Source organism: Oncorhynchus masou, chromosome 8, assembly GCF_036934945.1.
Source record: "Oncorhynchus masou masou isolate Uvic2021 chromosome 8, UVic_Omas_1.1, whole genome shotgun sequence".
In the NCBI taxonomy this organism is placed as follows: Eukaryota; Metazoa; Chordata; class Actinopteri; order Salmoniformes; family Salmonidae; genus Oncorhynchus; species Oncorhynchus masou.
Genome location: NC_088219.1, coordinates 37,971,784 through 37,987,869, shown reverse-complemented (window position 1 = coordinate 37,987,869; position 16,086 = coordinate 37,971,784). Strand labels below are relative to the sequence as shown.

Sequence of the window (16,086 nt, the reverse complement as noted above, 5' to 3'; positions counted from 1 at the left end):
AGTCCCCAATGCAGCAATGCACCTCCCACAACATGATGCTGCCACCCCTGTGCTTCATGGTTGGGATGGTGTTCTTCGGTTTGCAAGCCTCATCCCTTTTCCTCCAAACATAACGCTGGTCATTATGGCCAAAAAGTTCTGTTTTTGTTTCATCAGACCAGTGGACATTTTTCCAAAAAGAACGATCTTTGTCCCCATGTGCAGTTGCAAACCGTAGTCTGGGTTTTTTATGGCAGTTTTGGAGCAGTGGCTTCTTCCTTGCCGATCGTCCTTCAGGTTATGTCGATATAGGACTCGTTTTATTGTGGATATAGATACTTTTGTACCGGTTTCCCCCAGCATCTTCACAGGGTCTTTTGCTGTTGTTCTGGGATTGAATTGCACTTTTCGCACCAAAGTACGTTCATCTCTAGGGGACGGAACGCGTCGCCTTCCTGAGCGGTATGACGGCTGCGTGGTCCCATGGTGTTTATACTTGCGTACTATTGTTTGTACAGATAAACGTGGTACCTTCAGGCATTTGGAAATTGCTCCCAAGGATGAACCAGACTTGTGGAGGTCTACTTTTTTTTCCTGAGGTCTTGGTGGATTTTCCCATGATGTCAAAAATACATCCACAGGTACACCTCCAATTGACTCAAATGATGTCAATTAGCTTATCAGAGGCTTCTAAAGCCATGACATCATTTTCTGGAAATTTCCAAGCTGTTTAAGGACAACAAAGTCAGGGTATTGGAGTGGCCATCACAAAGCCCTGACATCAATCCTATGGAACATTTGTGGGCAGAACTGAAAAAGCGTGTGCGAGCAAGGAGGCCTACAAACCTGACTCAGTTACACTAGCGCTGTCAGGAGGAATTCACCCAACTTATTGTGGGGAGCTTGTGGAAGGCTACCCAAAACGTTTAACCCAAGTTAAACAATTTAAAGGCAATGCTTCCAAATACTAATTGAGTGTATGTAAACTTCTGACCGACTGGGAATGTGATGATAGTAATAAAAGCTGAAGTAAATCATTCTCTATACTATTATTCTGACATTTCACATTCTTAAAATAAAGTGGTGATCTTAACTGACCTAAAAACAGGAAATTCTTATGAAGATTAAATGTCAGAAATGGTGAAAAACTGAGATAAAATGTATTTGACTGAGGTGTATGTAAACTTCTGACTTCAACTGTATAAAGTGCTTGGATTTCTAAATGGCAAATCGGATGGAAAATCCCCTAAAATAAAATGTTACATTCTATACGGTCACCTCAGATGAAACATTTGATCTGAAATCCAAAATGCTGGAGTATATATCCAAATATAACGTTTTAGCATCTCTGTCCAAATACATACGTAGAGGAGTGTACACCCATATACAGCTAGTGAAATGATGAATACAATACAGTGTATGTTGTTAAAGTCACACACACACACACACACACACACACACACACACACACACACACACACACACAGCTCTGTGGAAGGTGTTGCAGCCTTGTTCCCTTACGAATAATTTTGTAATGGCGGACTCATTTTATGTAACTCATAAATAGCTGACATCTTAACTCAAAAAGGGATATGTTCTTTGAAAGACAGGATTGGTGTTTCCCTTCATAGGAAAGGTGTTTCCTGCCTGCCGGGCCTACTGGCATCACACTATAGCAAGACAAGGCAGATTTCACACTGACGGACTGGAAGAGTTCGGTTTGATAATAGGCCTAGAACGGATATCCCCCCCCAGCCAATCAGGGCTGTACGTCGAGAAGAGGTAGCCAATCCCTGTGATGATTATGTTAGCACAGACCTGAGATCAAGAACCACACACACACACAAACATGGTCGGGAGTGCTCCCAGGGCTGTAATTACACTCAGCTGCCTCCTGCCTTAATCACACCTGGGTCAGAGGTCACAGGAAATGATGTCACTCAACAGACAACATTTTCCATTCTTGCCCCGGAGGTTGCATTGTTCCCACTGACAGGATTTGGTCATTTGTGCCTATGGGTAACTTGTACCTTCCTACTAAATCAGCTATGCTGCTACTGTAGCTCTCTCTCTCTCTCTACTGTAGCTCCCTCTCAGCCAACCCACACTTACAGTAGCTAAGGTGTTTCTCTGGAGCTCTCAGCAGCTGCAGGGGTAGACAGTCAACTAGTGCAGGGCTGGCCTGTCTGTGGTTACCATGGAGATGCCTGGCCAAGGTAAACAGTAGGAGCAGTGTTGGAGCTGAATCGAACAGTGTCTGTCTCTAGCCTCTGGTCCCTAGAGTGGACTTGTGTCTCTCTGTGTGTGCGTGTGGCTATGGAAAGCCTGGCTAGGGTTAACAAATAAGAGCCCCTATTCATCCGATCTACAGCTCCTCCACTGTTTTCAATCCACACCAGACAGAGCAGAAGAGTACTGCTCAGGCTATTCACTGCTTAGATAGGCTGGTTATACATTTACGCATTCAATGTTATCCCTGGGAGAACTTAGGGAGAGTTGTACTGTATGAAGCGAGTGGTTCCTAGGCTAGTACATGATTATTTTGATGGTTGTGAGGTGGGGACAATGGTTACTTTGATAGTGTTATCAGGGAAACAATGCTATAGTTGTCTGGACTCCTAGACATACAGTATGTTCTGTATCAGCAGCAGCTGGTTTTCTCTTTCTAATTTATATTGAATGGATTTTTATGATATGGCCACACACCTACACACTAGGGGTGTAACGGTACACGTATTCTCACTGAACCGTTCAGTACGGGGACCTCGGTTCGGTCTGCACTGAACCTGAATAAAATATCTGACAATTGAAAACGCTAGGGCTATAGGCAATGCCTATGCTACACTGTATGCCTCGAGTAAAGCTGAGTGGACTTTTTTTTCTTCAGGGTATGCTCACGTTGTCAACAAAATCTGAATCTTAATGGGCTCATTTCAGACTGTCTTTCTGCGAGGCGCAGCCAGGAACTAGTTCTGTATGATGGCGAGTGGTGGGATTGTAAACCAGGAAGATTCTCCACCCGTTGTTTTAATCTCCAGTTTGGGACAATTTAGGCTTCCCTGTAGATTACAGCGACAATGGACAGAGAGAGCATGTCTCCACTGTTCAACGAGAATAGCCTATGCAGCTGCCAACACCTCAAACATGTTGACATATTTACGATGACATCACACCAGTATTCCTGCTACCGGAGCAACACAACACCGTCTCCCATCTGCAACACTGTCTCCCATCTGACCGGGCCAAACAAATTAGAAGAGCGATACGCATGTTTATAGCCGTGGAAATGCACCCATTCTTGATGGTTGAGCAGAATAGAGGGTTTTAGCACCACGTTATGCCCTCTCGCACCCATTTCAGTAAACCGTTAGTACCCACTATATACGGTGAACAGAAAATATAAACGCAACATGCAACAATTTCAAAGATATGACTGATTTAGTTCTAATAATGAAATTGGTCAATTGAAGTAAATTCATTAGCCATAATCTATGGATTTCACATGACTGGGAATACAGATATGCATTGGTTTGTCACAGATGCCTTAAAACATAAGGTAGGGACGTGGATCTGAAAACCAGTCCGTATCTGGTGTGACCACCATTTGCCTTATGCAGCGCGACACATCTCCTTCGCATAGAGTTGATCAGGCTGTTGATTGTGGCCTGTGGAATATTGTCCCACTCCTCTTCAATGGCTGTTGGAAGTTGCTAGATATTTTGGCGGGAACTGGAACACACTGTGGTACACGTCGATCCAGGGCATCCCAAACATGATCCATGGTTGACATGCTCAATGGGTGAGTATGTAGGCCATGGAAAAACTGGGACATTTTCAACTTCCAGGAAATGTGTATAGATCTGACATGGGGCCATGCATTATCATGCAGAAACATGAGGTGATGGTGCCGGATGAATGGCACGACAATGGACCTGAGGATCTCGTCACTATCTCTGTGCATTCAAATCGCCATAGATAAAATGCAATTGTGTTCATTGCCCGTAGCTTATGCCTGCCTGCCCATACCATAACCTCATCGCCACCATGGGGCACTCTGTTTACAACATTGACATCAGAAAACCTCTCGTCTACACGGCGCCATACACGCTGTCTGCCATCTGCCCGGTACAGTTGAAACTGGGATTAATCTGTGAAGAGCACACTTCTTCAGCGTGCCAGTGGCCATCGAAGGTGAGCATTTTCTCACTGAGGTCAGTTACAACGCAGAACTGCAGTCAGGTCAAGATCCTAGACGACGAGCACGCAGATGAGTTTCCCTAAGACAGTTTCTGTAGAAATTCTTCAGTTGTGCAAACCCACAGTTTCATCAGCTATCTGGGTGGCTGGTCTCAGATGATCCCGCAGATGAAGAAGCCCGACGTGGAGGGCCTGAGCTAGCGTGGTTACACGTGGTTTGCGGTTGTGAGGCTGGTTGATCTCACTGCCAAATTCTGTAAAACACCGTTGGAGGTGGCTTATGGTAGAGAAATTAACTTTAAATTCTCTCAGCTCTGGTGGATATTCCTGCAATCAGCATGGCATTTGCACTCTCCCTCAAAACTTGAGACATCTGTGGCATTGTGTTGTGTGACAAAACTGCACATTTCAGAGTGGCCTTTTTATTTTTCCCCGCACAGGGTGCACCTGTGTAATTAATAATCATGCCACATCTGTCAGGTGGTTGGATTATCTTGGCAAAGGAGAAATGCTCACTAACAGGGATGTGTGCACAAAATTTGAGAGAAATATGCTTTTCGTGCGCATTGAACATTTCTGGGATCTTTTATTTCAGCTCATGAAACATGGAACCAACACTTTACGTGTTGCGTTTATATTTTTATTCAGTATATTTTGAAGCGCTACAGACACGGCCCTTTATTAGAGACACAGAAGTGCACATATTTTTCTCTTTGTAAGAAAACATAGCATAGGCCTATAAATGTCTGAGCCCTGTTTACATATTGATTTCACAGGCATTTTCTACTTGATTTTAGTGTTGTTGTTAATGAGTAATCATGTGTTTTCATTGAAGAAAATCCAAAGTGTTAATCCTGATGGTGCTCTCACCAATGACTAATGATCTTTATGTGGAGTCAGGAATAACAACACTTAATGTTGTCTTTAACTACAGTAACTGTTGGCATGTACCAAAACCAAACCGTGACCCTAAAACCACAATACATACCGAAACGTGTATTTGTGAGCAATTACACCTTTCTCTCTCTCTCACACACACACACACACACACACACATGCTCACACACATTATCATGCTTATGCACTGACTGCACAAATACTCAAACCTTCTCATTTTACAGGTACTGTAACATTTGGTAAATACGTATTGTATTTTTTTTTCTCCAGATGTTGAAAGAGCTTTCTGTTGAGGCAGCCATCATTAAATGGTCTGGAGTCTGGGCTGAGACTGGGGCCACTACACACACACACACACTGATCCAGTCACTCCTGTGAATCAACGCTGCTACTAGTCTCAACAATATTAGCTATTCCTGAACGTTATTAGCACCTCTCCTATAGCACCTTATTCAGAAGCCCAGAAGAAACACACGTTCTTCAAACCATGTTCCCCATTTTCCTATTTTCTTTCTTTGGTACAGGCCTAGACGTCTAGGCCTACCGAATCCACCTAACTCTGTCTTGATGCTGTAAATGGTTTAATTATTTTAGTTGCTTTGATGTTTTTCTGAATTGCTAAATGATCTTGTTTTCTGTAGCTGCTGGAGAGGCACCGGGCCATGGAGAGTATGGTGGAGCTGCTGCAGGTGTATCCAGAGGAGGACGAGGCCTACGGAGAGTTACTGGAGGCTACAACACAACTCTACCACTACCTACTGCAGCCCTTCAGAGACATGAGAGAACTGGCCATGCTGCGCAAACAGCAGATCAAGGTAACAAATCCAATCCAATTGTATTTGTCACATGCGCTGAATACGACAGGTGTAGAAATGCCTACTTACAAGCCCTTAACTAACAATGCAGTTCAATAAATAGTTGATAAAATATTGACTAAATAAACTAAAGTAAAAAAAAAAAAAAAAATCTAATTAATGAAAAAAAGAACAGAATAAATGTACATAACAAGAAGGAGGCTGTATACAGGTCAATGTGCAGGGGTACAGGTTAGTTCAGGTCATATGTAAAGTGACTATGCATAGATAGTTAACAGCAAGTAGCGGCAGTATAAAAACAAGGCGGCGGGGGGGCTCATTGTAAATAGTCTGGGTGGCCATTTGATTAGTTGTTCAGCAGTTTTATGGCTTGGGGGTAGAAGCACTGTATACACACACACACACACTGTATACACACACACGCACTGTATACATACACACACACATTAGCTGTCTCTGGCAGTCTGGGTTACGGTCAAGGTTAGCGTAGCAGTGGGCCTAAAGCCCTTTGACAGACAGTAGCATACACTCTAATACCCAGTATTTCTTAAGTCCTATCTAATGACATTAGGGTTAGCTCCTAGTGGGTAACTGGACTAGACGGCAGAGATAGCGGGAGTGACATGAACGTGGAAGTGCAACAAATAACAGGTGAGTTTTAAGTTGTTCCTCCTCTAATGGCTAGGCTGATTCTAGAGCTGTGGTGAAGGCTAAACTCTTCCCACAATATGATGGGCAGTCGTGTGTGTGTGTGTGTGTGTGTGTATGGGGGTTGGGGGGGTAGAGGATCAGATCAGCTAGAGAGGCTCCCCCCCCTTCAGTCCTCCTGCCTCCCTGCCCAGAGCAGCTTAACCTACAGTATTAGTACAGCAGTTTGTACTCTAAACCAGACCAGCCTGGAATACTGCAGTCTCAGCAGACACCTCTCACTCTCCCCTCTCCCCTTCTCGTTCACTCTCTCTGAGGCTGTTGTGTTAGTGAGGGTTGTGTGTTATTTCAGTCATCTCTTGTGAGGGTCCAGTCTGTAACTCATGGCGTTGGGGGTGATTTCCCACTATTTGCCTTTTCCCCACACCACATTCCTCACCCAGCATGGCTGTCTGTGGTGCTGCGTTGGTGTCACACACACACGACTGTGTGTGAGGGGAGTTTCTTCAGAACACAATGCAGCATTATGAACTTCGGGTAGGACCTGGTTCCCGGTAAGTACAGATGTAGGATCAGTTTACCTTTCGAAACACAAACCATTAGGGGGGGAAATGATGAACTGATCTTGAATCGGCATCTAGGGTGTCTTAATCCTTAATCCTCTCGTCGTTGCTCGCTGTGTCTGGGCTCACTTATTAAGCCTTCCAACACTGTGAAACATGAAGGAGAGATCTAGTCTCTGGGCTTGTTTGATAATCCTGCCAGTATGGTCAAAGCTGCTCCACTGATCTGCTCTCCTCTAGTATGCCTGCCAGATGTCCAGAACCTGGAGCAATGATATGGCTCAGTAATCCTGCCTTTCTACTGGGTTGCAGCAGGTTGCTGGTAGTCTTTTGTTAATTAAACCCCCTACAATATGAATTGAAATATGTTTGTTTGCTCATGTAGCTTGTAGGAGGAGCTAGAGTACTGTACATTCCATCCACCATATAAATCCTGACTTGTTTAATTATTTAATGGTGATGGGGTAAGAAACTTGTTCGTTACATATCGCAACATTATTATTAAATATTTTTGCTAGGTAGTGTTAGCTAATGCTAGTCGACTGTACCTACGCCAAAACTCCAGTATTTTTCATCCTCTAGCTTGTTCTCCATCTTTTTAAATAGTGAGCCATGTTTTCAGCACTTCTATTGCCATTGCTGATCAAAACTTATTTTTATCATGCTCTCTCTTGTCTCTGCAGCAGACACGGAGAGAACAATATGTTTGAAACATGAAATCGCAATATCGAGTCGCAATACATAGACTTGTAAAAATCCCATGTCGTATCAGCACCTAAGTATCGTGATATCGTATCATGAAGCCCCTGGCAATTCCAAGTCCTATTACTTAATGTTTACTGTTTCCACACGCTTGTTCATATTCGTGAAGACAACAGCAAAATGTTCCCTAAGCCTTGCTATATTGTGAGCTAAGAAGAGCCGTCTAGGATAGTTGGTCAGTAGGTCTGTTTGATGCTATGATTGTGATTCAGCTCAACCACCTGTTGCCCTGAGGGGAAACCAACGGCTGGAAACAAAGCTGTATGCAAATTAACCCAAATATCAGATGGGCCAGTCAGTTGGTCGGTCGTTTGGATGTTGGTTGTTGCTTGGTTTCTCATAAACTGATGAGTCAGTAGAACAGCCCTACATTATACAGCTGGGAGTAGGAGTGTGTCACTGAGAGGAAGGACGAGCGAGAAAAGGGTGAGGGAGAGGAGAAAGGGGAAAGATAGGGTATTTGCATGTGCTCTGCATTGTCCTTGATGTTCAAGTGGGTAAATGTTGCGAGTAAGGTGAGGCGAGAATTGTCACGTGGACAGATGAGGGTAGGCTAGGTAGTCTTTCAATAGACTACTATCAGTGCCCCAAAGGAGATGAGAACCTGATAAAGTTATAGCCTCCTCTTACCTCCTGGGAGTGTGAACACACACACACACACACACACACACACTGCACTGATGCCAATTGTCCTAGGACCTAGTGGAAGGTGTAAATGAATCCTGTCACCTTTTTTAGAAGGGAGGAGCTGACAATGGGTTAAGCTATACAGTGCATTCAGAAGATATTCAGACCTCTGGACTTTTCCCACATTTTGTTAACGTTACAGTTATTCTAAAAAAGGATGAAATACAACCACCGTTATCTAGCTGGTTGTACGAGTAGACGGGAGATATACTCTTATGATGAGAAGCTGGGAACAGTGTCCATTTCACATGGTTCTTTTCTTTCTGGAACCTTCTGAACTAGGGCTGGGAACCCTGTAGGCTTGGGCGGAATGCCATATGCCGGGGTATTTGGAAATAGCCACGGATGGTTTTTCTATACCGTTGAAACTATTTCTTCAAAGTTTTTCAATACGTTTTTAGACTTGTAACTGCTTTCTAAGTAAATACCTGCAGTCAACTTGTCCAATTTGTTAGGAGATGAAGCAAATTGCGTTCTTCATTTCACTTGTAACATTATTTTACATTATGAAGCTTACCGTAGTTCCCCAGAACAGTTGCGCCAGTCACGTGTTTGTTTGTAAATAGCACAACGGGGGAAAACGGGAGCAGGTGAGTTCAAATGTGTATTGACAGGGGTTGCATTTTATGTGTTTTATTTTGCAGCAATAGAGTGATCAGGGTCGTGCAACTATAGTTTTCCTTCACAGAAAATATATTTGTGCAACACATTCATCAGAAAATAGCTACATTTTCATCGGATGACAACAAAAGTGCAAAACTATTTGGCTGGCAGCCACACAAGTAAATGAGCTTACAATGAAAACCAATGATTTTTTTACTCCTAATGTTTTGCAAAGAATTATTCTGCCCATTTGTGAATTCTCATCTGAGTGGAGAAGTGCAAGTAAACCCAGCAAAAATTACAATAAGATGCTTTTGCGTTTACAAAACCCATCAAGATAAAAAAAAAAAAAAATCAGCGGGAAAAACGCAGAATTCTGCATTAACGCGACCCCCAAGTTTAACTTGCTAAGTGGGTGAATTAATAAGGAGACGGGGCATCATATAGTGTTAAGCTTTCTGCGATGTTTGAGAAATCTGTACAGCTGACACTGCCATCTTGATGTGCTTTTCACCTCGCTTTTCTCGACCCATCTGCTCCTCTCTTCTCCGAGCAGAGCAGGCAGAGCTGCTCTCTCAGAGCTGTTGCCCTAGCGACTCCAGGCTCCACACAGACACAGCGTGTACACATGCTTCTCCAGAGCCAGTACTGTTCTTCCTTCAGACTAGCATGCGTCAAAACTCTGTTCATTTGCACAATGTCTCTTGTTCACATTCGCTTGTAAATGTCCAACCTCACAAAATATTACATTCAGTAGCTCTTACCTATATATATGTATAGCTTTATGAGCTGGATTGCCTGTCTTTGCAATTCATTTATTTTGATTTGTGCTCGTTAGCATATTTAGCTAGCAGCCTTCATGGAAATTCGCTACTATTTGTGCTCATTTTGTTAGCTTTCTTGTAGATGCCCAATTTGGCTTTTTTGTGTGTCTATTTGGCTCCCTCTTGTGTACTAAACCGGTAATACCGTAAATCCCGGGATGAGCGCTGGACGGTCTGACGATATGAAAATCTGGATAGAATTCAACCCGAGAACCCTGCAGTCCATGCAGGCTTTTGTTCAAGCCCAGCACGAACTCACCTAATTCAAGTCATCAACTAAACATGGTCTTCAATTTTGACAGATATGTTAGAGCTGGGCTGGAACAAAAACATGCACACACTGTGTCCCACAAGCACTGGAGTTGCCCACCCCTGGGCTGAACCCTGTCAACATGCCAAAAGGAACAGGCGAAAGAGGGAACAGATGAATAGATTAATGAAGGGATGAAGTGGATGAGTGTCCGGGACAAAGGAGAGCAGGTATAGGATGAATGATGCATTGTGGGTCAGCCCTATCTTGTGTCGGAGTGATGCAGCATGGGTATTCTGTTACAGCCAGGTTCAAAGGGCATACATTAATAAGTCATGTTGCTTCTGTAACTTATGAAATGGTGGCTAAGTACCATAGGTAGTTAGTAGGTAGAACCTAAAAGGCGTGTATGATAAAAAGTGTGTGCGCGCGCGTGTTTGCGCATGTGGTGACGTTCCTCACTCCCGTAGGTGATCGAAGGCTGTTTTAGGCGTCTGTGATAAGGACTGTGACACTGGTCCATCTCTGTAGTTATTTCAGCCTGTGGCCCCCTGGCCCTGGGAACAGACCAGGCTGTTATTCCTGCCTCACTCACTCTGACACCAGCTGTCTGGAGCTGCAGATTACAGAGTGGGCTGTAGAGGAGGTGTGGAAAGATGGACAGAAGGATGGAAGTGTAGTACTGTTACTGTATGCGGAGAGAGGCAGTGTCAGTGTGTGTATAATTTAGTGGTGTAGGGTTAGGTCATGGCTGTATAGGGTGTCGCGTCTGAGATGAGACCATGACACAGCACAGCAACCAGGAAGTGACAGAAGAAAGAGGGGGGGTTACTGGACCAGGTGGCAGACTGGCCAGAGGACACCACTAAAGCTCTCTGGCATCATCACATTCACTATTCTTATCTCATTGTTCAATTCTCAGCAACATTCTATTCCAATACTGTGTTCTATTCATACTTATTTCTCACATATAGCCTTTTCACTGCAAGAACACCTAACAAGAACCAAATTCCTTAATGAGAGGGGGCAGCACTGAGCAAGCCTGCAACATCACCTCCTGGCGTAGCTCAAACTGCGCATGTTATCTCCTTGAGACGCCATCTTAACTAACTTAATTTGGCTTCAATGTGCTATTGTGTCATTACATAGGAATGAATGGTGTCACGTGATCTATGGCTTTTGTCCGTTCATATATACAGTCGTTGGTGTCACTGATCTTAAAATCATGTCTCGGCAGAAATGTATATACTGTATATAATTGTTTTGCAGTGGCGGCAACAACCACAGTATCAGGGAAACGGAGAACAATGGCATACTAGAAATGGCATATTTTACATTTTGTCAACAGCCCCTGTCAAAGACATTCCCACTGTGAAGTGATACTAGTAGTAAAAAAAAAATATATGTATTTTGTTTGTTTTGTTGTACTTTTACCCAATTTCATGATATCCAGTTGATAGTTACTCTTGTCCCATCGCTGCAATTCTCGTACGAGCCGAAGGTTAAGACCATGTGTCCTCAGAAACAACGACCCCGCCAAGCCGCACTGGTTCTTGACACACTGCTCGCTTAACCCGGAAGCCAGGCACACCGTACAGCTGGCGACCGAAGTCAGCGGACCGCCTCAAGGAGTTGCTAAAGCGTGATGGGACAAGGACATCCCAGCCGGCCAAACCCTCCCTTAACCCGGGCGACGCTGGGCCAATTGTGGGCCGTCTCCTGGGCGTGGCCCGCTGCGCCACTGGGGAGAGACTAGTAGTGTTTACATTATGTCTCTATTCCACGTAGATATGATGGACCTCCTCATTGTTAGGGTGTTTCATAGTTCCATAGAGCAGGATGTGTGACTCGTCTGCTGGGTAGGAGCTGTGCTAGGCCCAGATGTTACAATCATTCGAAATGTTATAGTTTGTGTAGCGGGCCAATATGCCCTCTCTATTGGAGAATGGAAACCTCTGCACTAAGGTCATGTCTAACGTTGTGTGACTGACTGAGTTATGTCTTTCTCCTCATCTAGCCTTCTCTGCCTCTTAACACACACACTATTTCTCTCTCTCTCTCTCTCTCTCTCTCCTTCCTCTACCTCTATCTAACTCACTCTCTTTCTCTCCCTCCCTCACACAGACACTAAACATCCAGTTTGTTGGCTGATATAAACCACTCAGGTTCTGTGAGGCATGCTGTTGATTACTGTGTGTGTGCGTGCGTGTGGGCGCTCATACTGTCACGCCTTGGTCTTAGTATTTTGTGTTTTCGTTAATTAGTTGGTCAGGCCAGGGTGTGACATGGGTTTATGTTGTTGTATTTCGTAGTGGGGTTTTTTAGTTATTGGGATTGCGGCTGAGTAGGGGTGTTGCATAGGTTTGGCTGCCTGAGGCGGTTCTCAATCAGAGTCAGGTGATTCTCGTTGTCTCTGATTGGGAACCGTATTTAGGTAGCCTGGGTTTCACTTTGTATTTCGTGGGTGATTGTTCCTGTCTCTGTAGTGTTCACCAGATAGGCTGTAATAGGTTTCACGTTCCGTTTTGTTGTTTTGTATTTGTCTCAGTATTTTCTTGTAATCGTTATTTGTTTCATTAAAAAACATGAGTAACCAACACGCTGCATTTCGGTCCGACTCTCTTGCGACAAACGAAGAACGCCGTTACACATACAGACACATCTGTTTTGCATTGAGATATTAGGCTGACATGTGAGTGTAGTGTATGTATGTAGTGGGGTGGGGTGGGGGGGGGGGTGTCCTTAGGAAGTAAGCTACTCTCACTGTACAATCTGTTCCAGCTGCTGCCGTCTAGTCTAAACACACCTAGAACAATGATCAGCTGTCTCACTAACTCACCCAGGGCCTTTCCAGGGCTGGTTAGCTAGCTACAAAGACGGTGTAACAGACCCAAGTCACTTCCATGTATAGGACTAAGCCTGAGAAGTGAGAGACACTGGAACACTCGATTGCCATTGCCTCAGTAGGTTGGGTTAAATCAGGTCCTCTTATCCATAGAGAATGTCCCACGGCTATGAAAAGAAAACAAAGGAGGACACTGGGTTTGTAGTACAGTAAACACATCCAGGCATGTAGCTCTATGTCCCTGACTTGCACCACTGCACCGCCTGCTGTTAAACACTGGCACTACATGATGGCAGGTGATTTGAGGTGCCCATAAGAGTCTAACAGGGGGGGGGTTCTATTTATTTGCCTCTTAATTAAGGATCGAAACCCTTTTTTATTTATTTTTTACATTTTTGCCTAATATGACATACCCAAATCTAACTGCCTGTAGCTCAGGACCTGAAGTAAGGATATGCATATTATTGATACCATTTGAAAGGAAACACTTTGAAGTTTATGGAAATGTGAACATTTCCAAAATTTGAACGCCAGTGGCGTGGAATTGTTTTAAGAAGGTAATACCAATATTATTTTGCTATTTGTGTGTCCTAGAGCAAAACAACTGACATGTTTGCGAGAGTCTCACCTTTGCACAGATGGACCATATTAGTGTGTTGCCGAAACTATTCGGACGCTACAGACAGAAGTTGGCAGATCGGTTGTACCGACTTTAGACAAGTCCCAAGACGCTTGTGGGGGTTGTCGAGCAAAACGGAGAACACCATCGTGTTAAAGATGGGAGGTGGGGATAAGCTTGGCTTGGGTGGGATAAATGGGGGAGAACAGGGGGGGGGGGTGGTGGAGAGAGAGCGAGAAGGAAGGACTTTATTATACTACAATGTAGTTATATATTTTTAAATGAATAACCGTACTGGACAGATTAAGGATGTCAAATCATTATTATTCCTTCTTTGTCATTACAATTAATGGGTGGGGTGCTGGGAAGGCACTTTACTGAGGTGTGCGTGGGGCTTCCACTCATCACATCTCAATAATTAAGACACGCAAATGACTAAAGATGGAGTCCAACCTCAGTTGATTAGATTGTGCTGGGCCGTGCTCAGACATGCTGTGCTGTGTTAAAAAATAAATAACAGCGAATGACTGTGTGGCTAGCACCCGTTGTGTTTCTCTGTCCTCCCTGCTGCAGCGACCACCACAGAACGTCAACAGTGTTTATCTTCCTGTCCATGTTGCTGAAGCTGGGGGGAAATCAAATTTATTTATAAAGCCCTTCTTACATCAGCTGATATCTCAAAGTGCTGTACAGAAACCCAGCCTAAAACCCCAAACAGCAAGCAATGCAGGTGTCGAAGCACAGTGGCTAGGAAAAACTCCCTAGAAAGGCCCGAACCGAGGAAGAAACCTAGAGGAACCAGGCTATGAGGGGTAGCAGTGAGGGCTCTTCGATACTGCATGGTACTGTCTTTCCAAGCTAGTCGGAAGACTTCCAGTTTTGTGTGGCGCCATTTCTGTTCCAATTTTCTGGAAGCTTGCTTCATAGCTCAGGTATTTTACTATATACCAGGGAGCTAGTTTCTTATGACAAATGTTTTTTGTTTTTAGGGGTGCAACTGCATCTAGGGTATTGCACAAGGTTAAATTGAGTTCCTCAGTTAGGCGGTTAACTGATTTTTGTACTTTCACGTCCTTGGGTAGGCGGAGGGAGTCTAGAAGGGCATCTAGGAATCTTTGTGTTGTCTGAGAATTTATAGCACGACTTTTGATGATCCTTGGTTTGGGTCTGAGCAGATTATTTGTTTTGATTGCAAACGTAATAAAATGGTGGTCCGATAGTCCAGGATTATGAGGAAAAACATTAAGATCCACAACATTTATTCCACGGGACAAAACTAGGTCCAGAGTGTGACTGTGGCAATGAGTAGGTCCAGAGACATGTTGGACAGAACCCACTGAGTCGATGATGGCTCCGAAAGCCTTTTGGAGTGGGTCTGTGGACTTTTCCATGTAAATATTAGTCACCAAAAATGTCATTATTATCTGCCATGACTACAAGGTCCGAAAGGAGTTCAGGGAACTCCGTGAGAAAACGCTGCATATGGCCCAGGAGGCCTGTAAACAGTAGCTATAAAAAGTGATTGACGAGGCTGCATAGATTTCATGACTAGAAGCTCAAAAACATCCTTTTTTTGTTGTTGGTAAATTGAAATTTGCTATCAGAAATGTTAGCAACACCTCCGCCTTTGAGGGATGCACGGGGGGGTATGGTCACTAGTTTAACCAGGAGGTGAGGCCTCATTTAACACAGTAAATCCATCAGGCTTAAACCATGTTTCAGTCAGGCCAATCACATCACAATTATGATCAGTGATTCGTTCATTGACCATAACTGCCTTGGAAGTGAGGGATCTAACATTAAGTAGCCCTATTTTGAGATGTGAGGTATCACAATCTCTTTCAATAATGGCAGGAATGGAGGAGGTCTTTATTCCAGTGATATTGCTAAGGCGAACACCGCCATGTTTAGTTTTGCCCAACCTAAGTTGAGGCACAGACACGGTCCCAATGGGGATAGTTGAGCTGACTACACTGACTGTGCTAATGGCAGACTACTGAGCTGGCAGGCTGCCTAACCTATTTCATTGTGGAGCTAGGGGAGTTAAAGCCCTGTCTATGTTCGTCAATAAGATAAGAGCACCCCTCCAGCTAGGATGGAGTCCGTCACTCCTCAACAGGCCAGGTTTGGTCCTGTTTGTGGGTGAGTCCCAGAAAGAGGGACAATTATCTACAAATTCTATCTTTTGGGAGCGACAGAAAACAGTTGTGGGTTGTGAGACTCTGCTGTAGAGCTCATCACTCCCCCTAACTGGGAGCCAGAGACAATTACTCGATGCCGACACATCTTTCCAGCTGATTTACACGCTGAAGCTATGTTGCGCTTGGTGACCTCTGACTGTTTCATCCTAACATCGTTGGTGCCACCGTGGATAACAATATCCCTATACTCTCTACA

General features: G+C 44.2%; 1 protein-coding gene across 1 annotated transcript in view; it reads left to right on the top strand.

The window, feature by feature from the left end:
• The window catches only part of LOC135544625 (junction-mediating and -regulatory protein-like), a 46,554-nt gene that overhangs the window by 16,300 nt on the left and 14,168 nt on the right, over positions 1–16,086 (top strand). The window contains exon 2 of the mRNA XM_064972377.1: positions 5,715–5,888. Coding sequence (XP_064828449.1) covers positions 5,715–5,888 — 174 coding nt within the window. The remainder of the gene's footprint in view (positions 1–5,714; positions 5,889–16,086) is intronic.